The 27482-nt window shown below is 39.4% G+C and overlaps 1 protein-coding gene and 1 long non-coding RNA gene across 5 annotated transcripts in view; one reads left to right on the top strand and one right to left on the bottom strand.

Annotated features, from left to right (window-relative positions):
• The window catches only part of LOC125023054 (alpha-N-acetylgalactosaminide alpha-2,6-sialyltransferase 1-like), a 30506-nt gene extending 3945 nt beyond the window's left edge, over positions 1-26561 (top strand). Inside the window, exons 1-9 of one of the 4 annotated variants that reach the window (XM_047610130.1) lie at positions 15707-15965; positions 16099-16411; positions 16598-16760; positions 17203-17365; positions 21631-21769; positions 21848-21951; positions 22190-22273; positions 22504-22603; positions 25401-26561. In XM_047610130.1, the coding sequence (XP_047466086.1) occupies positions 15865-15965; positions 16099-16411; positions 16598-16760; positions 17203-17365; positions 21631-21769; positions 21848-21951; positions 22190-22273; positions 22504-22603; positions 25401-25604 (1371 nt within the window). In that variant the 5' untranslated portion in view covers positions 15707-15864 and the 3' untranslated portion in view covers positions 25605-26561. Of the gene's footprint in view, positions 1-864; positions 1004-1083; positions 1188-1907; positions 1992-2108; positions 2209-2729; positions 3214-15705; positions 15966-16098; positions 16412-16597; positions 16761-17202; positions 17366-21630; positions 21770-21847; positions 21952-22189; positions 22274-22503; positions 22729-25400 lie in introns of those variants that run through there. The other 3 variants (XM_047610131.1, XM_047610133.1, XM_047610132.1) reach the window with 3 other exon arrangements.
• LOC125023055 lies at positions 7516-13961 on the bottom strand. Its single transcript, XR_007114521.1, has 3 exons — positions 12723-13961; positions 10957-11727; positions 7516-8283 (listed from the first exon to the last, which is right to left on the bottom strand). It is a non-coding gene; the product is annotated as an uncharacterized LOC125023055 (long non-coding RNA).
• Positions 26562-27482: the final 921 nt, after the last annotated feature.

The raw sequence follows: 27482 nt of genomic DNA, 5'->3' as shown, positions 1-27482 counted from the left end.
CCAACATGTATTCCTTAGGGGAAACTCAGCCGGAGGGCCTGGGGTTGGGCCGTCCAATCTCTGGGGAAGAAGTTGCTGAGGTGGTGAAGAAATTACCTGGCGGTGGAGCCCCAGGGGAGGATGAGCTCCGCCCTGGGTATCTCAAGGGTCTGGATGTTGGAGGGCTGTCTTCGTTGACACGCCTCTACAATATTGCATGGACATCGGGGGCAGTGCCTCAGCGCCCATTTTTAAGAAGGGGTCAGAAGGTGTGTTTCAACTACAGGGGGTCACACTCCTCAGTCTCCCTGGGAAAGTCTATGCCTGGGTACTGGAAAAGAGGGTCCGATTGATAGTTGAATCTCAGATCGAGGAGGAACAATGCGGTTTTCGTCCCGGGCGTGGAACCATGGACCAGCTCTTTACCCTCGCTAGGGTGCTGGAGGGGAGAAGGGAGTTTGCCCAACCAGTCCGCATGTGTTTTGTGGATTTGGAGAAGACCTGGGAGTATGGTGTGGATGGCCCCTTCCTAAGGGCCATTCAGTCCCTGTGCCAAAGGAGCGCGAGTTCGTTCCGTGTAGTCGGCTGTAAGTCGGACTTCTGCCCAGTGAGGATTGGACTCTGCCAGGGCTGCCTTTTGTCACCGGTTCTGTTCATAACTTTTATGGACTTCGTCCGCAGAGTTGCGGGCACTTAACTGGTCTGTTGTGGTGAAGAGAGAGCTAAGCATCGGGCTATGTTCCAACCCTCACCTATGGTCATTAACTTTTGTCTGAGAGGAGCTGGTGGAAGTGGCTGGGGAGACGGAGACCCGGATTAGAGGACGAAGACAAGACGAAATGAGACGAGGTGAGTGCTTGACAATCCTCTGTTTTTCATCTGCAGGATGAACGGGGCCTTGACCAAAGGTTTTGAGGAAGACGTAGGAAACAGAACATCTGTGTACGTCCACACGGCCCACTCCATCACCTCATCACTTTATTTGTTCAAGAAGTATGGCTACACGGGTGCCCCTCATGATGAGGTAATAAAACTTAAATGAAGATGGAGTGTGATGCTGTTTATGCTCAAAACAAAGATCATGTCTGTCTTGTTCTTTGATAGCGGATAAAGTACGTCATGATTCCTGAAGGAATGAGAGACTTCCAGTGGCTGGAGGGTCTTCTGAAAGGAGAAAGTGTCCGTGCCGGCCCGTACCACAAAAAAATGTGAATATCACATGGGTGTCCTTTGGTGTCTGGAAACACTATGTTATTAGTGGGGGCCTTTGGGTCAGATGGGAGGGACCTCAGTGGATCATCCCACAGACACTTGATCAGTTTGGGATCAAGTGAAGAACAGCACAAGGTGCTGACCTTGTGCTGCTCTTCATGTTTTTTTTTTTTTTTTAGTTGTTCCTAAACTGTTTTTGTGTGTCTGTGTCAGTCTGCATACTGCTGGGGATGGCTGCAAGGAGTGCAATTTCTATGGGGTGGGGGTGCTAGGTCTGGTCTAGGTGGGTGGTACCTGTGTACAAGTAACATCCACATGAATGCCATGTCCAAAAGTTTCTCAGCAGAACATTGAATTGTCACAAGCTGGTCGATGTTATTTACTTCTCCAGTCAGTAGAGAGTTAATGTGTAAAGTAAATTTAGTGTTGCCTCTTATGATGTTAGCTTTTACATTTAAGAAGATAATAAATATAAGGAAACATTCTTTAGTTGATGTTGAATATATTTTATATCCATAGAATTTAAAAACAGAATTACAAAGTCAGACTCTAGTGCTGTTCAACAGACTTTCAGTTCAAACTCTGCCAAGCTCTTGCACAATATGCAACCTGCTACGTGTTTCCAGTCTTGCCTCAGCATTGTACAGACATAAATGAACATCTTTCCTCAGCTTGTTCCTTCAGTTTATACAACAGTTCATATATTATCGCTCCAGGCCAAGGACATACTACTCAGGGCAGTACAATGAGAGCCGCTTCTACGTTCTGCACCAAGACTTCCTCCGATATGTACGAAACAGGTCAGCCTCCTCTCAAACATCATCCAAACTGTCTGTGGGAAGCAGTATGCTCTAATCACTTAAACTATAATGGTGACAGATGTCCATGCTCATTTGCTATGTTTTCATTCCCAACAGGTTCCTGTTGTCTCGTAATCTGAATGCTTCATTCTGGCCGATAGTCAGACCAACCAATGGGGCTTTCACTCTTTTGCTGGCTCTGCACACCTGTGACATGGTAAGTCCATTTTACAAGTTATGAGTAAATCTAAAGTAGAATACTAAAGTGGAATATTAAAGTAGAATGCTAAAGCAGAAATTGTACGAAAGTAGAATGCTTCAATTACTTGCTAGCTGTAGTAGCCATAAGGCTTCAATCGTGAGGTTGTAACATAGATGTTTACTTTGAGGTTGGGCCAAACTCATGTGAAGTAGGACTCTTGTGGTTTTTACCTGCCTGCAGTGCCTATGCTGATCATGGGAGATAAAAGGAAACCAAAGAGTTGTCATGGCAATGCTGTTTACAGTCAACCACAGATCTTGTTCTGCTGGTCCCAACAATCAAAATGAAATCCACAGTGCCGAGGGCTTCGATGGCTGTGCAACCTGCTGCTTTCAAAATGTTGAAATATAATCAAAATGTAATCCACATTTTACAAGGAAAAACCACCTGCACATTGAACTCATTATTACAATGAAAAGAAGTCTAAACCTTCACCTGTCCTCCATGTTTTCTTTGTCTCTGTCCGTCCTCCTCAGGTGAGTGCATACGGGTTCATGACGGAAGACTACAGCAAATACTCCAACTACTACTTTGAGAAGCAGATTAGAACCAGGGTCATTTTCTACAGCAACCACGACTACATTCTGGAGAAGAATTTGTGGAAAAGTCTTCACGACAGGAAAATACTTAAGCTATATCAGAAATCTGAATCAGGGTCAGAGAAGCCAAAGCAACGTTAATACATCAAGAATGGCAGCAATGAAATCCAGAAGTTAGGTCGTGTTTTCTGTGTCAATATATGTTAAGACAAAGCAAGGCTGTCACATTACATGTGACTAATTTTGTTAACAAATGAAACAAATGAAAATGACTAACAAATGAAATAGTGAAAGGAGAGGCAGTGGGAAAATTTAAATGCAAATATGGAAAGACAATGCTCCTTTCATTTGAGCTTAATTATTTTTAGAATGTTATAGATGAATAGATGCAGAAATAAACTTGCAAAAAAATTTCATAGTGCTGGTTCGTGTTGTTAATTTTTTAGTTAGTGACATATTATTATTATTATTATTATTATTATTATTATTATTATTATTACAGTTTCATAGCACATGCTGTCCCCACACAGTAAAAGGCAAAACATGATGAACCAAGAAAAATATTATTTCATTGTCATGTTGTACGTTTTTAAAAGAAAAATGTAATGATTAAATTAAACCGTGTTGTATCTGTGTGGATATTTAGTATTTCAGTGCATTCACTCCTGTACGGTTAAAGCTCAACGTAATTAATAGACTTAACTGGATTCTTATCTGAGATTGACGATCTTGAAGCTAATAGCACCACCTGCTGCCTCTTTAGAGCTGTGACACCATCACATTTCATCAGGAACCGGACTTAAATACAGGTTGGAGGCGTTTGGACGATACTTTGTACTTTTTACAATTTCAGATACTAGTTAAGTTACAGAATATAAGTTTGACATTTTTTCATGCTTAAAACAAACATGTTGTTCTAACGCTATATTCAGGGGTTTAAGCCATTTTCTGGAACACAGGGCCATGCGAACCAGTTTTACTAACAGTGTGTGATTATTCTACAATATTTACCCATCATCACAGTAAAATAGTCCATCCTTAGTCAATCTACTGCATTAATTCCACTCTCAACCAGTAGAAAATGCTGGACATCTGATTATGTGTGGGGGGAAATAAATAAATAAAAAATACCGTGATATAGATATTTGGTCATACCAGTCCTAGTCAGAGGCTCCAGTCTCGAGGTGTGAATGAAAGAAATTAAGACTGTATTCTAAATTGATGGGAGATTTTACAGTCTCCTCCAAAAGTATTGGAACAGTGAGGCAAATTCCCTTGTTTCTGTTGTTCACTCAAGACATTTGGGTTTAAGATCAGTAAGTTAGAGTATGAGACAAGAGTTCAGAATGTCAGCTTTTATTTTCTGGTATTTACAGGTGTGTTAAACAACTCGGGACACACCACCCTTAGTTTGAACCCACCCATTTTTCAAGTGAGCAAAACTATAGCAAAATGTGTCTGACAGGCGTTTCTTGTTGACCAGGTGTTGCCTTTAAGGTTGATTGTTCAAACATTAAATAGCTCTGCATGACTAGTCTACTTTATGGCCTGAGTTGAAACCTATAAAGTATGGAGGAGATAAATAAGAGGATAAACCAACATGAAGACCAGAGGGCTGTCTATAGGAGAAAAGCAAGTCATTTTCAAGCTGAGAAAAGAAGAAAAATCAATCAGAGCCATTGGACAAACATTGGGCATAGCAAGAACAACAATTTGTAACGTCCTGAATAAGAAAGAAACCACTGGTGAACTGAGCAACAGACGTCGAAGGTCAGCCAAGAAAAACAACGGTAGCTGATGACAGAAATATTGCGAGAGCCGTGAAGAAAATCCCCAAAACATCAGAAAGCGACATCACCAACAACCTGATGATGGTATCACAATCCACTGTTCGAAGAAGACTCCGAGAGCAGAGATACAGAGGCCATAGCAAAAGATGCAAACCACTCATCAGTAGTAAGAATCAGAAGGCCAGATAGAAATTTGCAAAGAAGTACAGAGATGAGCCACAAAAGTTCTGAAACACAATCTTATGGACTGATGAGACCACAATTAATCTCTACCAAAAGTGGTGGAAAGGCCAAAGTGTGGAGAAAGAAAGGAACTGCTCATGATCCGAAGCATACCGGCTCATCTGTGAAGCACGGTGGAGGTAGTGTCATGGCTTGGGCGTGCATGGACGCTTCTGGAACAGGCTCATTAATATTTATTGATGATGTCACTGATGATGGTAACAGCAAAATGAATTCTGAAGTGTACAGAAGCATTTTGTCTGCCAGTTTACGGAGAAATGCAGCCAAACTAAACGGGAGGAATTTTATCATACGGCGATGAACCATCAGGACAGTAGAAAACAAACAACTGAGCCCCTATATGACATATATAATAAATGTATATACCATTTAAAAGGTGACTAATCATTTCTATCATAAAATAGAAAGATGTGCACTGTTTTATTTTATTGGTAAAAACAAAGACGCTGTTTGGAGGCCTGTGAGGAAGGGGACACCTAAACTGCTACCTTTTTGACATATGTTGCCATGACAACCATAATGCCCCCTAAGACTTATTAAGGTCCTACGGTGCAATGGTCCACAGGTGGCAGTAGATAAACAGCAAGAAGAGCTACAACCCGTCTATAGTTTGATGATCATGTTACAGTGAAAAATATGTGAATTTAAACGTTAAGAATAATTAAGATGGAAAACAAGTCCCCCAGCACATGTCTATGATTTTTATCTTTTTACTATTTAAAAAATGTCAATACAGGTTGTTTTTGTTTTTGTTTTTTTGTACTATTTGGTGAAAGAACTTCCCCAAATACTCACATGAACTTGTTGGCAGTATTCAACAGAAATGTACAGCAACTGCTCTCAGTGGTGCATAAATACGTCGTCCTTTTTCTCCTGTCCCATCCCCCTACGGTACACACCAAGTTAAAGATTGTACTAAAAATATTCAAATTGGATACAAACATGGCGTCAAATGTACAAAGGAGGGCTGTTTTTTTTGTTTTGTTCTTGAGTCAAAAATAGTTTTATTTATTACGTTTTTATAAATAAAAACATGCTGTGTAATAACCCAGATACCTGTAAAACTAGGTGTGTGAGATTGATGTCTTTCTTCATGTCATATAACCCTGCCCACTTATGTTATCAAATGGATCTAGATGGATCGGAGAGAAAGACACTCCTGTCCAAATACTTGACTCAAGTATATTACTTGACCAAAAAGGCTCCACTTCTCAGTGATGGCAGTCCGAGTCACCAAGACTTTTTTCCTGTTAATTGCGATGTCACTTGGCAGTATTTTCTTTTTTCTATCATGGGAACATTCAGTAGAAAATATCCGGTAAGTTGTATTTTTGTATTTTGCCCAGAAATAGCACACAGAAAAAAAATGTTCTTTTATATTTGTTGCATATAATAGCACATATTGCATATTTTCAGGTTTGAAACTTTTTCAGGGAAAGTCAGACACATGAAAAGATACAGGTCACATGAAAATATCGTTACACTCTCTGGAAAAAAAGGGAACTTGACTCCCCGTCCTGTTGTGTTAACCACAACACCCCAGAAGAAAAAAGTTGCTTCAACCAAAGCAAACTCAGTGACAACTCCAAAGAAACATCAAATGAAAACTTCTACAAATGCACCTGCAGCTGAGACGCCAATGCCCATCCTCTACAAGAAATCCTTCAAGAAGCTTCCAAAGTGGGATTTTGAGGATGTTTATAACCAGGATGGCCGTCCTGGACAGAGAGTAAGCTGAGACAAGATAGAACTGAATCTGTTTAAATGCATTAATGTAAAGAAGAATCAGCAGCTTTAGCGTCACTGCATGCGTTTATTGATTCTCTAATTGTTTGTCCACCTTTTTCTTTTTTTCCTTCTTTATCATCTGTCAAGGTTTATCTTATTTCATAATTTAAGATTTTATCATTTTTAGACCTGTCCCCAGTCTCTGAGAAACTCAAAGGATGAGAGCTTCAAGAAGGCTTTTCTTCCCAACATACGTTTATTTCTGCACAAAGACAACATCAACATGAGCGAATGGAACCGACTTTCACATTTTAACAATCCTTTTGGTTTTATGGAGTTCAAGTACGACGGTAAGTATCTATGTGTGTCTGTGACAAAGCAGTATTATGAGCTGAAACTGATGATAAAGAACATATGTCCAGATAAATAAAGCAGATCTCATCCCGGGATGGTAAATGTTTCCTCCTAGATGTGCACCAAACCATTGTATTAAGTCCAATAAATAAGGCTTTTGAAGTTCATGTAATGTGCAGAGTGGAGCTCGTACTAGAAAACACCATAAACTCTGTATTCTGGCTGTAACATTTTTTGCCTTGATGTTATCTCAAGGAAGTAAACTTTTCCCGATCTGATTGTTTGCCCAGTTATTCCCAACACTGATCTCTTTACGAGGACATACCTACTGATATTCTCTGCCAAGTTGAGATGAGCTGATTAAACAGATAACACCCTTATATGTAACCCATTCTACTTTTATTTAGTTTCTTCTATTTGTTTTCTTTTTATTTGCAGATGTGATGCCTTCAGTGAAGCTGATTCCAAAGCCAACAGAGCCTCTGCTCCTTCCAAAACCAGGAGGTGATGGCTGTGTGCGCTGTGCCGTGGTGGGTACTGCAGGAATCCTCAATGCATCCAAAGCTGGTGCAGAGATCGACTCTCATGATTATGTTTTCCGGTAAGAAAGAGTGTGGGAATAAAATCTGTTGACAGAAATTGGCGGTATCATGTGTCGTGTAAAGTGTATCAGTTAAGATGTTCTTTAAATATGAGGTAACAGCTACATCATTAGTCAACTGAACCACATGATGGAGACTTGATTTCATAAACAACCGGAAGTATTGTCTCCATTGACTGACTGGATTAACATTTAATCCCCTTTGACAGTCTAATACATATAATACGCTTCGTGGTTGGTTTAAAGTTGTCTATGGTCTTCATTAAACATGTCAGCATAAAAACAGCATAAAATCTGGAGAAGGTTTCATTGTTTTATCTTTCCAACACATGAGATGCATAAAAAGGGACAAAGTACTGAGGTCGAGTCACAGCACAAACTGGGATCGGATCTGGAGACGCAAGTCAAGTTACCTGACGCTGGTCACTTGCGATCAGTGTGTGGATGAATCAATGTAGTAATCACTTGAAAGTATCAGCTAGTATGATAATGAAATTATATTACATGCTGCTCTTCAATGTCACAATGAGAATATGTTTCTACTACTACCGAAAACTTACCATATTGGTTCAACATCTGCTCCATAAAGATTACCCCACCACTACCAGTCTGCCAAAGTAGTAGTAATATAATTGATAATATATTGATACTGGAGACAGTTATTTGTCTGATTCCAAATATGATTCCTTTGTCACCTTTCAGTGGAGCCCAAAATATGTCCAAAGGTCCCTTCGGAGTCTCCAAATGGCACAGTTTGGAAGCACCTGATTATACCCTTAGAAAAAAGGATAGAAAACACAGTTTGGTCATTTTTATACGCTGTTTGAATTGGAAGTAGGTAAGACTTTATGCTCTGATAATCTTGCGTTATCCAGCCAAGATCAGACCATGCATGAACTCCACACTGTTCATGAATAAACGTTTTTGCAAAAAGGTTGGAATACTACTCATACCCACTTTTCGTTGTTCTTCCCTATTCTTCCCCTGCAGTGGCTACAAGTTCATCTTATCTAACTCATATGCAGTGTTCTTTGTTTTGCCATGCTCTCTTTTTGTTGTTGTATTGTTAGCCAGATGACGCTACATGTAAGTCTGAACACAAGGAAACCTTAAGCACCAGTTCAGGATAAGGCTTAAAATTCAATTCGTAATAGTTACCTGTTGTTCTGAATCAGTCAGTACACTTGAATATTGTGTCAATCAGGCAAAGGAATATTCTGCCACAGGTGCGTGCTTGACAATCCTGTTTTTCATCTGCAGGATGAACGGGGCCTTGACCAAGGGTTTTGAGGAAGACGTAGGAAACAGAACATCTGTGTACGTTCACACGGCCCACTCCATCACCACATCGCTTTATTTGTTCAAAAAGTACGGCTACACGGCTGCCCCTCATGATGAGGTAGTGAAACTTAAATGAAGATGGAGTGATGCTGTTTATGCTCAAAACAAAGATAATGTCTGTCTTGTTCTTTGATAGGGGATAAAGTACGTCATGATTCCTGAAGGAATGAGGGACTTCCAGTGGATGGAGGGTCTTCTGAAAGGAGAAAGTGTCCGTGCCGGCCCGTACCACAACAAACTGTAAATATCACACTGGTGTCCTGTGGTGTCTGGAAACACAATGTTATTAGTGGGGGCCTTTGGGTCATATGAGTTGATGGGAGGGGCCTCAGTGGATCGTCCCACAGACACTTGATCAGTTTGGGATATAGTGAATTTGGAGGTCAGGTCAACACCTTGGGCTGTTCTTGATATTTTTCCATATTCCATATTTTTTCCATAACTGTGTGTGTGTGTGTGTGTGTGTGTGTGTGTGTGTGTGTGTGTGTGTGTGTCAGTCTGCATCCTGCTTCCATCAAGTGCAATTTCTATGAACTCTGCCGAGCTCTTGCACAATATGCAACCTGCAACGTGTTTCCAGTCCTGCCTCAGCATTATACAAACATAAATGAACATCTTTCCTCACCTTGTTCCTTCATCATCAACAGTTTATACAACAGTTCATATATTATCCCTCCAGGCCAAGAACATACTACTCAGGGCAGTACAACGAGAGCCGCTTCTACGTTCTGCACCAAGACTTCCTGCGATACGTACGAAACAGGTCAGCCTCCTCTCAAACACCATCCAAACTGTCTGTGGGAAACAGTATGCTCTTATCACTTCAACTATAATGGTGACAGATGAGTCAAGTGCCAAGTCAAAATTAATTGGCTTTAAAGTCATTTTTCTGGAATAATATAATATGAGAGACGATAGACGTCTATCGCTTCAAATGACATCATCTGACTTTTGGACGTCCATGCTCATTTTCTGTGTTTTCATTCCCACCAGGTTCCTGTTGTCTCCTAATCTTAATGCTTCATTCTGGCCGATAGTCAGACCAACCAATGGGGCTTTCACTCTTTTGCTGGCTCTGCACACCTGTGACATAGTAAGTCCATATTACAAGTTATGAGTAAATCCGAGCTAACACAGCGTCACCCACTAGTCCTTGTGGTTTGGTTTTACCATTTCAACAATGATAAAGTGTGGAAGTCACAACCAGCTTGATCACTTAGTGTTTGTTGAAGTGCACCTGTGACATTTTTAATCCTGTAACTACTATGGGATTAATGTCATGAAGCTACAAAAAATGTCTTTAAAGTTTGACATGTTATCAAAACAACTTCTACAAGACTGAAACTACATTTTTTAGAGGCTGGTTTAAATGGATTAGTCACAGATCATTATGATACTTACTTCACTTACAGTTTTGCTATGATTTGCTAAATGTAGTCCTATCTATTGTGCAGCCAAAGTACTTTGTTCCCATGATGTTTATATACAGGATTTGATAGGATTTGGCTCCACATTTAGGTTTTTGTGCCGCTCAGTGTTTACTTTCTCATCTTATAATAGTTCATGAGGTAGATTTGCAAAGAAGGCGGCTGTCTGGTGATGTGTTCACCGCCCCTTCATAGCAGCCCAATGAAGGTGTGGGAGAAAATGTGACTTTGCAAGACCACCAGGGGGGAACACTAAAGTAGAATACTAAAGTAGAAATTGTACGAAAGTGGAATGCTTCACTTATTTGCTAGCTGTAGTAGCCGTAAGGCTTCAGTCGTGAGGTTGTAACATAGAGGTTTACTTTGAGGTTGGGCCAAACTCATGTCAAGTAGGACTCCTGTGGTTTTTACCTGCCTGCAGTGCCTATGCTGATCATGGGAGATAAAAGGAAACCAAAGTTACAGTCGTCATGGCAATGCTGTTTACAGTCAACCACAGATCTTGTTCTGCTGGTCCCAACAATCAAAATGAAATCCACAGTGTCGAGGGCTTTGATGGCTGTGCAACCTGCTGCTTTCAAAATGTTGAAATATAATCAAAATGTAATCCACATTTTACAAGGAAAAACCACCTGCACATTGAACTCATTATTACAATGAAAAGAAGTCTAAACCTTCACCTGTCCTCCATGTTTTCTTTGTCTCTGTCCGTCCTCCTCAGGTGAATGCATACGGGTTCATGACGGAAGACCACAGCAAATACTCCAACTACTACTTTGAGACGGAGATTAGAACCAGGGTCATTTTCTACAGCAACCACGACTATATTCTGGAGAAAAATTTGTGGAAAAGTCTTCACGACAGGAAAATACTTAAGCTATATCAGAAATCTGAATCAGGGCCAGAAAAGCCGAAGCAACATTAATACATCAAGAATGGCAGCAATGAAATCCGGAAGTTAGGTCGTGTTTTCTTTGTTAATATATGTTTAGACACATGTGACAAATTCTGTGGTCATAGGGGTTGTGTTTTGTTTTGTTTTTGCCTGTTTGTGGTTTTTCTTAACAAACCTGTTCTAGCAGGAAGTTGAAGTAGCTTCCAAAGAAAAAGCAAATTAGAAAAGACATCATCAGCAATTTAACAAAAAATTAAAAAATAAATGAAATGAATAGACAAAGCACTAGACATCTTAGCCCCAGAACCAGTTTGTATGGCAAGTTGTGAAGTGAAAATATAATAATAGATGAGAGGAAGTGGGAAATGCATGATAATAGTATCAGTGGATTGTTAACCTGTTGGAGCTGGATGACTGATAATGCTGACTGTGTGAAGGTAAGAAATATTTCTGAGATCAGGACTGAGATCAGGACGTTTTATATCTTTTGAGGTCATGTTCTCTCCATTATTTTATGCCAGATCTCCGTTAAACAGTGGTGTGGTGTAGGATGTCTCTGTGAATGAGAGGAGAGAGGTGTGTTAATGAGGGAGACTCTGGTGATGACGTTTATACAGTTAATACAGATGTTTACATCAGATCGCTGATCTGTGCCTGAGAGCTCCCATGGCATCATGTCGCTGTTCCTATTAGAAAACACGGCCTTTTAACTTTTATTAATAAGGTTTTGAGCATTACATCGTTAGTCCCCATTCTTATGACTCCTCCATATGACCAGCTTGAGCTTATGCCCTATATGAGAGAGACAATTGATCATATGAGATTCTTATTGTTTTTATTGTTTGTGTCATGATTTTAATCTTGTTTCTCATTCTTCATGTTCATGTTTTATACATTCTCATGTCCATGTACAGCAATTTGACCAACCATGTTGCTTTTGAAGTGCTTTATAAATAACCCTCCTATTATCCTCAAACATTACTAACACATTTTACCCTCAAGAAAATTATTTACATAAACTTGTTGACCAAGTTTTTGTGTCAGGCACTTTGTTTATTTGTTGACTACATAAATAGCCCCTTGCTACCAGTGAGTTGACCTTATCTCTACTGTGTTTTTTTGAATGATGAACATTGATTTGGGTCAATTTGACCCCAAGGATAATAGGAGGGATAAAGACTGATTGACTGACAAATGAAATAGTGAAAGGAAAGACAGTGGGGAAATTTAAATGCAAATATGGAAAGAAAATGCTCCTTTCATTTGAGCTAAATTATTTTTAGAATGTTATAGATGTGGAAATAAACTTGCAAACAAATTTCATAGTGCTGTTCATTTTTTAGTTAGTGACATTTTTTGTTATTATTGTCATTATTATTCCAGTTTCATAGCACATGTTGTCCCCACACAGTAAAAGGCAAAACATGATGAACCAAGAAAACTATATTTCATTGTCATGTTGTACGTTTTTAAAAGAAAAATGTAATGATTAAATTAAACCGTGTTGTATCTGTGCGTATTTCAGTGCATTCACGTAATTAATAGACTTACCTGGATTCTGATCTGAGATCGACCGATCCTGAAGCTAATAGCACCACCTGCTGCCTCTTTAGAGCTGTGACACCATCACATTTCATCAGGGACTGGACTTAAATACAGGTTGGAGGCGCTTGGACTATACAGAGGAATATTTCTGAGGGAAATATTGTACTTTTTGCACAATTTTAGATACTAGTTAAGTTACAGAATATAAGTTTAATTTAACGTTTTTTCATGCTTAACATAATTATTTTTTAACGCTATGATCAGGGGTTTAAGCCCCTTTGTCTAAGTGGCCCATTGTCACAAAAACACTTCTATCATATTTTCATTAACGTAACTGAAGTAAAACAAATGTATTAATGTATGTTTTCAGCTCACCTTTTCCACTGTTTTCTTCCATTGATCGTTGTAAAATTTTGCTGGAGCATTGATTAATTTGAATTAATTAAGTCACAATCTGCATAATGGCTACATTTAGTTTGTTATATTATACAATAATACTTCTTTTCTTTAATGATAAACTGTTCATAAAGACATATTAATGAAATATGAAGAGTAACCATGCTAAACTACAACTAAAAAACACACACAAAAAATGAAGTGTGTGATTATTCAAGGACCCAAAACCCCTGAATCACCTGCCACATTTGTAATAAAAAAGCAGGTTAGACTAATTACTGGTGGATTTTACTACTAACATTAATAATTAGTATATTAAAGGTCCGGCTCCTAACTTGAAATCTTAATAATCTTGTTTCTTCATTTCATCTTGATAATACTGAATATCAGAATTTAGAAAAATCCTGTGATATAGAGTTTTGTTCATACCACGCAGCTCTAGTCAAACACTCTGGTCTCAAGGTGTGAATGTTTGAAACATCTTGGGGACAGAAGTTAAGACTGTATTTTAAATTGATGGGAAAAGTGATGAATTTTCCGTTAATAAAAATGCCCGACATTGTTTGTAGTTTTCACTTACAACTTGACGACGTCTTGCATGTAGACTTTCTCAAGAACGGCACGGCGCAGTCTTCTCTCCCGTAATTACCTTCAGTCGGTTTCTTCTCCTCAAAATCATGTGATTTATAAAAAGTACAACCGCTGAGAGCTCTCAGGAAAAAAGGAAAGCTCGAAAAAGGAAACAAGCTTTCCGTTGAAAGACGCGTTTTCAGTTTGTACGCAGCGCGAGGCACGTTTTTGAAGTTAAGCGTCGAAAATATGAAGCATTTTTTAAAACACACACACACACACACACACACACACACACACACACACACATATTGATTTTCAAAATCATCACCGCCGCCGCAGTCTGACACGTAGTAATGACGTGACAGCAGTGACGTCATTAACTGCGCGTCAAACCGCCGATGTGTATACACGTCAAACGATGATACGTGTAGTCTTCAAAAACTGTTGCTTGGTGGGTTTTACGACGACAGTAATGGTGGACTGTTGTTTCTCTTGACTTAGGTGATTGGTTCTTGCCATAATATGAATTCCAACATTTGTCAAATAGGGCTGTCAGCTGTGCACCAACCTGAATTTTGCACAACACAACTGATGGTCCCATTAAGAAGACAAGAAATTCCACAACGAGACACACCTGTGAAGTGAGAACCACTTCAGGTGACTACATCATGAAGTTCATTGAGAGACGGCCAAGGGTTTGCAGCGATATCAACAAAGAAGAACATTATTTTCTTTGATACATTTCTCCATATATCTTGCTTCGTATATTTAAATATCTTAAGTATGTATTTTTACGGTGTACAGTGTATTTGCCCTCACAGTCTGAGGACTCACTTCTGCTCGGCCACAAGGAGGAGTCAGTGTAACACAACAACAGAATCTGTGCACAACACAGTTGGCTCCAAAACTGCTCATCCATACAGGAACAGAAAGGGTGAACAGAACACGGGTGAACAATTTTTGTTTGAAGGATTTATTTCTGTTCATGTACTTTTTTTTTAAACCTTTTTAACAACATAAACATTGCATGTTGTTCATCATCTTGACCTTTTAGTCACGACATCTTTATCATGTAAATAACGTAAAGGTTCAGACATGTCAAACCAGCGATAAAGTACTGTCAGAGATGAACCATCAGGACAGGAGAAAACAAACAACTGAGCCCCTATATCACATATATAATAAATGTGTATACAATTTAAAAGGTAACTACTCATATCTGTCATAAAATTGATTTTTATTTATATTGCCCAATCAGCTAAAAAGTAAAATTATTTAACTTCAACTTTGTCTGAAAGCTGACGTTCCAAACCAGGTATTTAAAAAAAAAAACATACACATGACAACAAATCATGAGCACAATGTCAGGACAGGTGAACAAAGACGCTGTTTGGAGGCCTGTGAGGAAGGGGACATGACAACCATAATGCCCCCTAAGACTTATGAAGGTCCTACGGTGCAATGGTCCACAGGTGGCAGTAGATAAACAGCAAGAAGAGCTACAACCCGTCTACAGTTTGATGATCATGTTACAGTGAAAAATATGTGAATTTAAACGTTAAGAATGAATAAAGATGGAAAACATGTCCCCCAGCACACGTCTATGATTTTTATCTTTTTACTATTTAAAAAATGTCAATACAGGTTGTTTTTGTTTTTGTTTTTTTGTACTTTTTGGTGAAAGAACTTCCCCAAATACTCACATGAACTTGTTGGCAGTATTCAACACAGATGTACAGCAACCGCTCTCAGTGGTGCATAAATATATCACCCTTTTTCTCCTGTCCCATCCCCCTACGGTACACACCAAGTTAAAGATTAATAGAAATATTCAAATTAGATACAAACATGGCGTCAAAGGTACAAAGGAGGGCTGTTTTTTTTTTTTTTGTTTTGTTCATGAATCAAAAAGAGTTTCATTTATTACGTTTTTATAAATAAAAACATCAACGTTCTAGTAATTAAATCTGTATAAAACCCACATGATAACTTCTGTGGTTGCTGTGTAATAACTCAGATACCTGTAAAACTAGGTGTGTGAGATTGATGTCTTTCTTCATGTCATATAACCCTGCCCACTTATGTTATCAAATGGATCGAGATGGATCAGAGAGAAAGACACTCCTGTCCAAATACTTGACTCTGGTTCATTCAACTAAAAAGGCTCCACTTCTCAGCGATGGCAGTCCGAGTCACCAGGACATTTTTCCTGTTAATTGTGATATCACTTAGCATTATTCTTTTTATTCTATCATGGGAAGGTTCAGTAACAAACTTCAGGTAAGTTGTGTTTTTGTATTTTGCCCAGAAATAGCACACAGAAAGGAACATTTATATTTTTTGCATATACATTATGAAACTACTTTCTTTTCATACATTTATAAAATGTCTCTTATGTTACACTTTTTTTCAGCTGGACAAGTTTGTCAGGGAAAGTCAGACACATAAAGGGAAACAGGTCACATGAAAATATCGTTACACTCTCTGGAAACAAAGGGAACTCGACTCCACGTCCTGCTGTGTTAACCACAACACCCCAGATGAAAAAAGCTGCTTCAACCAAAGGAAACCCAGTGACAACTCCAAAAAAACATCAAATGAAAACTTCTACAAATGCACCTGCAGCTGAGACGCCAATGCCCATCCTCTACAAGAAATCCTTCAAGAAGCTTCCAAAGTGGGATTTTGAGGATGTTTATAACCAGGATGGCCGTCCTGGACAGAGAGTAAGCTGAGACAAGATAGAACTGAATCTGTTTAAATGCATTAATGTAAAGAAGAATCAGCAGCTTTAGCGTCACTGCATGCGTTTATTGTTTCTCTAATTGTTTGTCCACCTTTTTCTTTTTTTCCTTCTTTATCATCTGTCAAGGTTTATCTTATTTCATAATTTAAGACTTTATCATTTTTAGACCTGTCCCCAGTCTCTGAGAAACTCAAAGGATGAGAGCTTCAAGAAGGCTTTTCTTCCCAACATACGTTTGTTTCTGCACAAAGACAACATCAACATGAGCGAATGGAACCGACTTTCACATTTTAACAATCCTTTTGGTTTTATGGAGCACAAGTACGACGGTAGGTATCTATGTGTGTCCGTGACAAAGCAGTATTATGAGCTGAAACTGATGATAAAGAACATAGGTCCAGATAAATAAACCAGATCTCATCCCGGGATGGTAAATGCTTTGCTTGTCTCCCTTGTTTCCTCCTAGATGTGCACCAAGCCATTGTATTATGTCCAATAAATAAGGCTTTTGAAGTTTGTGTAATGTGCAAAGTGGAGCTTGTACTAGAAAACACCATAAACTCTGTATTCTGGCTGTAACATTTTTTGTTTTGACACTGTCTCAAGGAAGGAAACTTTTCCCGTTTGCCGACACTGATCTCTTCATAAGGACATATCTTAATTAATATTCTCTGCCAAGTTGAGATAAGCTGATTAAACAGATAACGCCCTGATATGTAACCCATTCTACTTTTATTTACTTTCTTCTATGTGTTTTCTTTTTCTTTTTAGATGTGATGCCTTCAGTGAAGCTGATTCCAAAGCCAACAGAGCCTCTGCTCCTTCCAAAACCAGGAGGTGATGGCTGTGTGCGCTGTGCCGTGGTGGGTACCGCAGGAATCCTCAATGCATCCAAAGCTGGTGCAGAGATCGACTCTCATGATTATGTTTTCCGGTAAGAAAGAGTGTGGGAAGAAAATCTGTTGAGAGAAACAGTCAGTATCTTGTGTCATGTAAAGTGTATCAGTTAATGTGGTCTACTTTAAATATGAGGACACAGCTACAGCATTAGTCACACCCTTATTGGTATTAACCAATATTTAACCATGGTGGAGGTTTGATCCCAAAAATAACAGGAAGTATTGTCTTGGAAAAGAAAGATACTTAAAGAGATGATATAATGATGTATCAATGATTCATTAAACATGTCTACATGATAGTTATGAGTGGTTTCCTGTTCAACCAGTAAATGTACAACTGGGAGTTGAAAGTGAGCTGGAATGGGTGGTTTTCTGCCTAGTTTTGATTTGTAAGATCAGATTTCTAAGATGTGTGTGTGGTCTAAGTGTAGTGGTTTCATGGTGTCCTGATGTAGGACTTTTCTACCATTGGTACTCATAGTCACAGTGTCACATCCACTGGGATTTACCCTTTTATTCACACACAGGGTTCAGTGTCTTGTTTAACCCTTTAAAGGACAAGGAGCCATATTTGGTAACTTCAGTCGACATTTTAATGAGGTCAAGAAGCATTTGGGGCTTTTACCCAAGATCAAGGCAACACTCCACGCAGAAGTGGCCTAATGTTGTCTAATGTGATAATGTGATGTATTTCAAAGAGAGCCCTATAACAGGTTAAGGACGCTTCGGCATGTGGTTCACGTGCAGGGGACCGAATCGTTCCACCCACTGAGTCCCAGCCACCCGTAATGTTTGAGATGGTTGGTAGCTGCATCTCGAGTCTGGTTGCTTTCTTTGATTCGTTGTGGAAACTTAAGCCTTCCATCAGTAAACAGGCAGATTCTGGGAAGAAACACGGGCACTGGATGCATTCAGTATCTTTCCGAGAAAGGAAGAAGGTGAGAGATGGTGAAGGGCTTGAAGCCTGCTGCAGGTTCATCTGTACAGAGGAAGGGCACAGCTGTCACACATTCCAACAGAGCTATACTCAATGAGGGAATACAGAGGATTACTAGACTACTTTATTATTAGTATGTTTTTGTTTTTTGTTTTTTTACACTAGTACGACTGATCTGAGGGATCAAAGTACGAAACGAAATCTGGATCTATTATTTTCATGGTTTTGTGTGCGTGTTGGTGTTTTTTAAATAAAATTTGGGCTGGAAACCATAAGCTGCATCGACTAATGACTTGAGTGATTCAGACACACCTCCCATGCAGGACTAATGTGTGCATTCATTCATTCATTCATTCATTCATTCATTCTCTCTGTTACTGCTTGTCCTGTGGACGGTGGATGGAGGGCTAGAGCCTGTCCCAGCTGTCATTGGACAGGTCACCAGTCTGTCCCAGGGCTAAGAGAGACACAGACAACCACACTCATACCTACAACCAGTTTAAAATCAGCAGTTAACCTAACCAACATGGCTTTGGATGGTGGGAGTGCCACGCAGACACAGGGAGAGCATGCAAACTCCATGCAAACCTTTGGATATTAGTTTGCATTAGTTGGAAATTAGTTAGTATTATTGAAAATTCCTTGCAAGTCTCATGAGCATCCACACCTTTTTCTTTCAAAAGATCTTAAACAGCTGTTTATTTCTTGGCATGATTCATTGGTTTCAGCTGAAAAGCTCAACATTTGTCATTGAATACACTTACAACCCTCTTTAACTGATTGACAGACCATTCATAGACTTGCCTCATCATCACTCATCAGCTAAGGTGTGTGCATACCAAAATGTGTCTAGCGTTGTGTTTGCCTACACCAGGAACCAAGTCCATGGTGTTTAAATAACTTTTTTTTTATTTATTTATTTTTAGCTTCGTTGGGCAACACAGTGACTCATTGTACGGGTTGTATCTGTCACACACCTGCAGTATCTCACCCTCTTCCTCTGTCTTTACGACTCTGTGTCAAACAAAAGCAAAATTCTCCAGAACAAATTTCTCTTGTGATAAAGTTTGAATCAAGAAATTTTCCTGTAGGATGTTTTATAGCAGACTTTATGGGAAAGTGGATCCCATTTTTATTTTAATTCATTTGTCTCTGGTGCCGTTCGAGCTAAAATTCAGTGACACGTTTGATATTTGAGTGATTCACCTTCTCTTTGTCAATTTGATAAGAAAGGGATAGGTTTCCGTTTCAACATCATACTCACGCCTGATTATTATGCCTACCCCTCTGTAAAAACCAGCTCAAAGTCCTCGCATAAATGCTGATGTGTAGAACAAGTTTTATTGTCTCTGGATCTACTGTGGTGGAAAAGGGTTTTCGGAAACCCCATGCATTTTTCAAAATATTACATTAAGAATCACTCAGTGATCCACCAAGGATGGCTGCGCTTTTTTATTAAAAGACACATTTTTCCGTTGCCGTGCTTCATGGCCATATAAAGCCAGTACATTTGAAAGTTCTTCAGAGACAAAAACAGCTAAAACAAGGAACCTAACACAGGAAACATGCCTGAAGAAACAGACTCTCAGCCAGGAAGGGTACAGCTACTGCCAGATCACCAGGAAGTGCGAATGTAGTCCTTCAGCAGTTGGATCCACTCTGCAGAAACACAGATGAACCAACAGTTTGGAAGACAAACCAAGATCTGGCCACCCAAGAGTTTCTTCAGAACTTGGCTGCAGGAGCACTGTATCCAGGTCTTAGAGTGACCAGGTCAACCCCCGGACATGAGTCTCTCTTTTGACCTCCCACCCAATAGGAGGGGTTTTACCTCATTCATTTAGAAAATTTTAGAGATGTTAAGATACTCTACTGTGCCCCGGATCATGTCGCTGTTTATTTGCATACAGATTGGGAAACTGGGATCGCCTCTGGAGACGCAGGTTACCTGAAGCTTGCGATCAACGTGGATGAATCAACGTGCTAATCACTTGAACATATCGGCTAGTATGATAATAAAATGGGCATCATATTACATGCTGCTCTTCAATGGCATAATGAGAATATGTTTCTACTACTACCAAAAACTTACATCTGCTCCACAAAGATTACGCCACCACTACCAGTCTGCCAAAGTCCACCCATGAAATGATGATATATTGATACTGGAGACGGTTATTTGTCTCTGCCTGGAGGGTGAAACTGAACATTCTTTGACTTGTTTATAATTATAACTCGTCAGGTCCTATGACTCACAACACCAGCAAAACTTGATCAAAGATTATCTACCACATATGAACAATGAATGACTTGAATGATTGTGCTTTGTATCCATTCCTCATGTTGTTACACAAGTCAGTACTTTATGTTTGTGCAATGTCAAAAGTACATACTTGCTCACTGATGTGGATGAGAAGGTGAGTCCGGACTTTTGGCTGGTAGTGTGTGTCTGGTATGTGTTTTGTCCTAACAGAGATGGAACAGTTCACTTCTAGGCCTTGTTACCACATCTTGTGCAAGTTTTTTTTTTTCTTTTTTCTTTAAAAGAGCACCTGTTATCTTTCCAAAAGTAGAGTTGACAGTTGGAGGAAAAACAGTCACAGATTTAACATTAATGGGTGTGTGTTATTCCTGTTCCTTGCGGTGGGTATGAGTTCATTTTATTTAGCATCTTAACGTTGCGAGATACGTCGCAGTCTTCTGTTTTATCAAAAAGTACACATACATTTTGCTGGAGTTTACTGATAAGATGGCCACTGAACTCTGACCTTTTGATTGACACCTCATTGAAACTATTCAGAGCTACTTTGTCCTGTCAACAGCCTTCAAAAGCCAATGAATCAGCCTTGTTTTAACGCCGTTTTCATGAAAAAGATTCATTTTTCAAACAAAAAAAAAACTATTCAAAAAAATTTGTACTTTGTTCACACTATCAGTTACTCTAATAGTAAATTTGGTTATAAAATATAATTCCTCTGAGTGTCATCTTTCTGAGGAGCCCAAAATTATGACGCGTTGTACAAAAGTGTACAAAAGTTATGGCCCTTTTATTCAAAGCGTGTTACAGTTTGTTAACGGTTATGGGCCATTTTTGTAGCAAAAGTATTTGCAAATGTGTATTTCGATCCACAAATGTGTAAAAACAATTCACAAACGTGTAACCAAATCCACCATTAAAATCGTAGCAGTGATTAAAAGCACAACGCAGGCGATGCATATTATAAACATAAAACAATGTGTGTTTTAATTGTGGAAATTTAAAAAAATATAAATGAAATCAAATTGCGGGCGTTAACAATTTACATCACATCTGGTGTGTAGATCTACTGTTATGCTTGACAATCCTCTGTTTTTCATCTGCAGGATGAACGGGGCCTTGACAAAGGGTTTTGAGGAAGACGTAGGAAACAGAACAGATGTGTACGTTCACACGGCCCACTCCATCACCACATCGCGATACTTGTTGAAGAAATATGGCTACACGGCTGCCCCTCATGATGAGGTAATGAAACTTAAATGAAGGTGACGTGATGTTGTTTATGCTCAAAACAAAGATCATGTCTGTCTTGCTCTTTGACAGGGGATAAAGTACGTCATGATTCCTGAAGGATTGAGGGACTACCAGTGGCTGGAGGGTCTTCTGAAAGGAGAAAGTGTCCGTGCCGGCCCGTACCACAAATCACAGTAAATATCACACTGGTGTCCTGTGGTCTTTAGTTGGTGTTGAATATATATTATATCCGTAGAATTTAAAAACAGAATTACAACATCAGACTCTGTCGTTCAATAGACTTTCAGTTCAAACTCTGCCGAGCTCTTACACAATGTGCAACCTGCAACGTGTTTCCAGTCCTGCTTCAGCATTGTACAAACATAAATGAACATCTTTTTATCAAATTGCTTTCATATTTTGACCCTCCAGGCCAAGAACATACTACTCAGGGCAGTACAACGAGAGCCGCTTCTACGTTCTGCACCAAGACTTCCTCCGATACGTACGAAACAGGTCAGCCTCCTCCCAAACACCATCCAAACTGTCTGTGGGAAACAGTATGCTCTTATCACTTCAACTATAATGGTGACAGGTGACTCAAGTGCCAAGTCAAAATTAATTGGCTTTAAAGACATTTTTCTGGTATAATATAATATGAGAGACGATAGACGTCTATCGTTTCAAATGACATCATCTGACTTTTGGACGTCCATGGTCATTTTCTGTGTTTTCATTCCCACCAGGTTCCTGTTGTCTCCTAATCTTAATGCTTCATTCTGGCCGATAGTCAGACCAACCAATGGGGCTTTCACTCTTTTGCTGGCTCTGCACACCTGTGACATAGTAAGTCCATATTACAAGCTATGAGTAAATCTGAGCTAACACAACATCACCCACTAGTGCTTGTGGTTTGGTTTTTCCTTTCACATTTTCCAGTGACGACAAAGTGTGGAAGTCACAACCAGCTTGATCACTTAGTGTTTGTTGAAGTGCACCTGGCTGTGACATTTTTAATCCTGTAACTACTATGGGAATAATGACATGACATTTCATTATTTCCATAGTAGTTACAGGATTAATAATGGCATGACATGACATTATTCCCATGGTAGTTACAGGATTTAAATGTCACAGTCGGGTGCACTTCAACAAAGAGTAAGTGATCAAACTGGTTGTGACTCATGTCATGTCATCAGCTTCATGAAGTTACAAAAGATTCAGCTTCTGCGAGACTGAAACTACATTTTTTAGAGGCTGGTTTACATGGATTAGTCACAGATCATTATGATACTTACTTCACTTACAGTTTTGCTATGATTTGCTAAATGTAGTCCTATCTATTGTGCAGCCAAAGTACTTTGTTCCCATGATGTTTACAGTGGGGGAAATAAGTATTTGATCCCCTGCTGAATTTGTAAGTTTGCCCACTTCCATAGAAATGATCAGACTCTGGTTTTTATGGTTGTTTACTGGTTATGGGTATAGACGAAAATGCATAAAAAACACACAATCTAAAAGTTATAAATTGTTATGTATTTTATTAAGGGAAATAAGTATTTGATCCCCAAGCACAACACAAGTCAGTACTTTGTAGAGAAACCTTTGTTGGCAAGCACAGCGATGAGACGTTTCTTGTAGTTGGTCACCAGGTTTGCACACAGCGCAGGAGGGATTTTGGCCCATTCATCTTTACAGACAGTCTCTAAATCCTTCAAGTTTCTTGGCTGCCTCTTGGAAACTCGGAGCTTCAGCTCCCTCCACAGGTTTTCGATCGGGTTAAGGTCTGGAGACTGACTAGGCCACTCCATGACCTTAATATGCTTCTTCTTGAGCCACTCCTTTGTTGTCCTGGCAGTATGTTTTGGGTCATTGTCATGTTGGAAAACCCACCCACGAGGCATCTTCAGTGTTCTTGCTGAGGAAAGAAGGTTTTTGTCCAAGATGTTACAGTACATGGCTGCATTCATTGGCCCCATAATGCGGTGAAGTTGCCCTGTACCCTTTGCTGAAAAACAGCCCCAAAACATGATGTTTCCACCTCCATGCTTAACCGTGGGTATGGTGTTCTTTGGGTCATACTCACGTTTTTTCATCCTCCAAACACGGCGGGTCGAGTTAATGCCAAATAGCTCAACTTTGGTTTCGTCAGACCACAGCACTTTCTCCCAAGCCTTCTCTGAGTCATTTAGATGTTCACTGGCAAACTTAAGGCGGGCCTGTACATGTGCCTTCTTGAGCAGGGGGACCTTGCGGGCACTGCAAGAGTTCAATCCATAACGGCGCAGTGTGTTGCCAACTGTTTTCTTGGTGACGGAGGTCCCAACTGCTTCCAGATCATTAACAAGCTCCTGCCGTGTTGTTTTAGGCTGCTCCCTCACCTTTCTCATCATCATCCTCACTCCATGAGGCGAGATTTTGCGGGGAGCTCCAGACCGAGGACAGTTGATGGTCCTTTTATGGGTCTTTCACTTGCGAATAATGGCACCAATAGTTGTCACCTTCTCACCAAGCCTTTTGCTGATGGTTTTGTAACCTATACCAGCCTTGTGCAGGTCTACAATCTTGTCCCTGACATCTTTTGACAGCTCTTTGGTCTTGCCCATGGTGCTGTAGAAGTTGGAATGTAAGAAACTGATTCTTAGAGCAGGTGTGCTTTATATACATGACGAGTTAAGATCAGGAGTATTGGTAATTAGTTGACTGAGCACAGCTGTGTGCCACATGCGCACCAGCCAATCTGTAGGAGCCTGAATTCTAAGTGAATTGTTGGGGATCAAATACTTATTTCCCTTAATAAATTACATAACAATTTATAACTTTTAGATTGTGTGTTTTTTATGCATTTTCGATTGATATTCTGTCTATACCCATAACCAGTAAACAACCATAAAAACCAGAGTCTGATCATTTCTATGGAAGTGGGCAAACTTACAAATTCAGCAGGGGATCAAATACTTATTTCCCCCACTGTATATACAGGATTTGATAGGATTTGGCTCCACATTTAGGTGTTTGTGCCGCTCAGTGTTTACTTTCTCATCTTATAATAGTTAATGAGGTAGATTTGCAAAGAAGGCGGCTGTCTGGTGATGTGTTCACCACCCCTTCACAGCAGCCCAATGAAGGTGTGGTAGAAAATGTGACTTTGCAAGACCACCAGGGGGGAACACTAAAGTAGAATATTAAAGTAGAATGCTAAAGTAGAAGTTGTACTAAAGTGGAATGCTTCACTTATTTGCTAGCTGTAGTAGCCGTAAAGCTTCGATCGTGAGATTGTAACATAGATGTTTACTTTGAGGTTGGGCCAAACTCATGTCAAGTAGGACTCCTGTGGTTTTTACCTGCCTGCAGTTTCTATGCTGATCATGGGAGATAAAAGGAAACCAAAGTTAGAGTCGTCATGGCAATGCTGTTTACAGTCAACCACAGATCTTGTTCTGCTGGTCCCAACAATCAAAATGAAATCCACAGTGCCGAGGGCTTCGATGGCTGTGCAACCTGCTGCTTTCAAAATGTTGAAATGTAATCCACATTTTACAAGGAAAAACCACCTGCACATTGAACTCATTATTACAATGAAAAGAAGTCTAAACCTTCACCTGTCCTCCATGTTTTCTTTGTCTCTGTCCGTCCTCCTCAGGTGAGTGCATACGGGTTCATGACGGAAGACTACAGCAAATACTCCAACTACTACTTTGAGAAGCAGATTAGAACCAAGGTCATTTTCTACAGCAACCACGACTACATTCTGGAGAAGAATTTGTGGAAAAGTCTTCACGACAGGAAAATACTTAAGCTATATCAGAAATCTGAATCAGGGACAGAAAAGCTGAAGCAACGTTAATACATCAAGAATGGCAGCAATGGAATCCAGAAGTTAGGTCGTGTTTTCTGTGTCAATATATGTTCAGACAAAGCGAGGCTGTCATATCACATTTGTCACATGTGACACAATGTGACAAATTGTGTGGTTAAAGGGGTTGTGTTTTGTTTAGTTTTTGCCTGTTTGTGGTTATTCTTAACAGACCTGTTCTAGCAGGAAGTTGAAGTAGCTTCCAAAGCAAAAGCAAATTAGGAAAAATATCATCAGCAATTTAACAAAAAAAAAGTAAATGAAAATAGCATTAAAAATAAATAGGCAAAGCATTAGACATCTATTCCACAGAACCAGTTTGTATGACAAGTTATGAAGTGAAAATATAATAATAGATGTGAGGAAGTGGGAAATGCATGGCACTTTCTGAGTTTACACCTGGATGTATATCATTGTGTTGCACTTTCAGAGAGAAGTGCTGCTTAGTGAATTTTATTTGTTGGTCTTTTTTCCTCGCTGATCCTTGGTTTCCTTGTTCCTTTGTTTACTGTTGTTTGTGCCCCAGGCATTGATGTACGTATGTTATCCAAAGTATTGGTGCCTGTCTTTAGGTCAGATGAGTGTGGAGGTGGAGGTGGAGGTGGTGGAGGGGATGTATTCTATTCAGTTGAATAGAACTGTCTATATCTTTCCTTTTTATGGAAGCGGTTTTTCACTTTTTAAGTGTTATACACTTATGCACTAATCACCATTCACATGAGTCTGCTCTTGAGAAATAAGGTGCATTGTGGTGTAGAGGGGGGAGATTATTATTTATTACAAATTACTTATTTTTTTCTGGTTTCTGATTGATGAGTTGGTGGGCTTTTATTTTTGAAGTAATATCATGGTTGTATGGCTATATGCATGGTTGTTGTAAGACTGGTAATATTTGCGTACAAAGACTTTGAAGGAATTTAATAAAGATGTTTTTGCAGAACATTTTGACATTTTTGACACAGTGACTTTTTGGATATAAAACATCAACACACGACAACAGTTTGCAAAAGTTTTATCCTGTTTGATAATTGTGGAAAGCCATGTCACGTTATGAGTGCAATGTGTTGAAGACCATTTGCTTTCTCAGACAATTAAACTCTGATTAAAAGGTTGCGCAGAATTTCAAGAAAGTACCTGAAGGCATCCAAAAGGTGTTTTTTTTTTGTTGAAAAACTCATCCAAGTAGCTTCAGTTTTTAAGAGACTGGTTTGAAGTTGAGCGTTAAAAAGAAAACTCTGTGGGTATAGTCCGCCAGACACTTGCTTGACTTGTTTCTGTTGGAACCAGAAAACTGGTGCCAATAAAGGCATTCTGACGATATTCGATTCAATTCAATTCACCCATTGGGGAATCAATAAAGTAGTATTATTATTATTAGTAGTATATAGTAGTATAGTATTATCTATAAAAAAACAGGATGTGGCATCATATCAGACGGGTGTGATGATAGTTGGACCTAAATGCTGCTCCTTTGCTTTCCAGGATGGACGACTCATCGGCTGTAGATATCTTCCATCTCTGCTGCACCTCTGTTTAATATCTTAATTTCCCCATTTTCATTTTGAGTTTGAGTTTTCATCTTGATAATATTATTAGGGGCTACGGAGCTTCACCCGAGGCCCCAAGGCCCAATTGGTTATCCCACATTTTTTCTTCTTCATTTTAATTTTTTTTTTTTTTTCGTTTCCTCCCCGTTTTTGTCCCTTAAATCTTTCGAGTTATATATCAAAACGTGGGGCTTGATGGGGATCAGTGTCTATTATTTTTTCTTTCTACAGTGGACATTATTGTGAAATATTCTACAATATTTACCCATCATCACAGTAAAATAGTCCACCCTTTAGTCAATCTACTGCATTAATTCCACTC

This window comes from Mugil cephalus, chromosome 16 (genome assembly GCF_022458985.1).
Source record: "Mugil cephalus isolate CIBA_MC_2020 chromosome 16, CIBA_Mcephalus_1.1, whole genome shotgun sequence".
NCBI classification, from domain to species: Eukaryota; Metazoa; Chordata; class Actinopteri; order Mugiliformes; family Mugilidae; genus Mugil; species Mugil cephalus.
The sequence above is the reverse complement of the archived record's forward strand: the minus strand, read 5'-3'. Positions and strand labels throughout refer to the sequence as shown.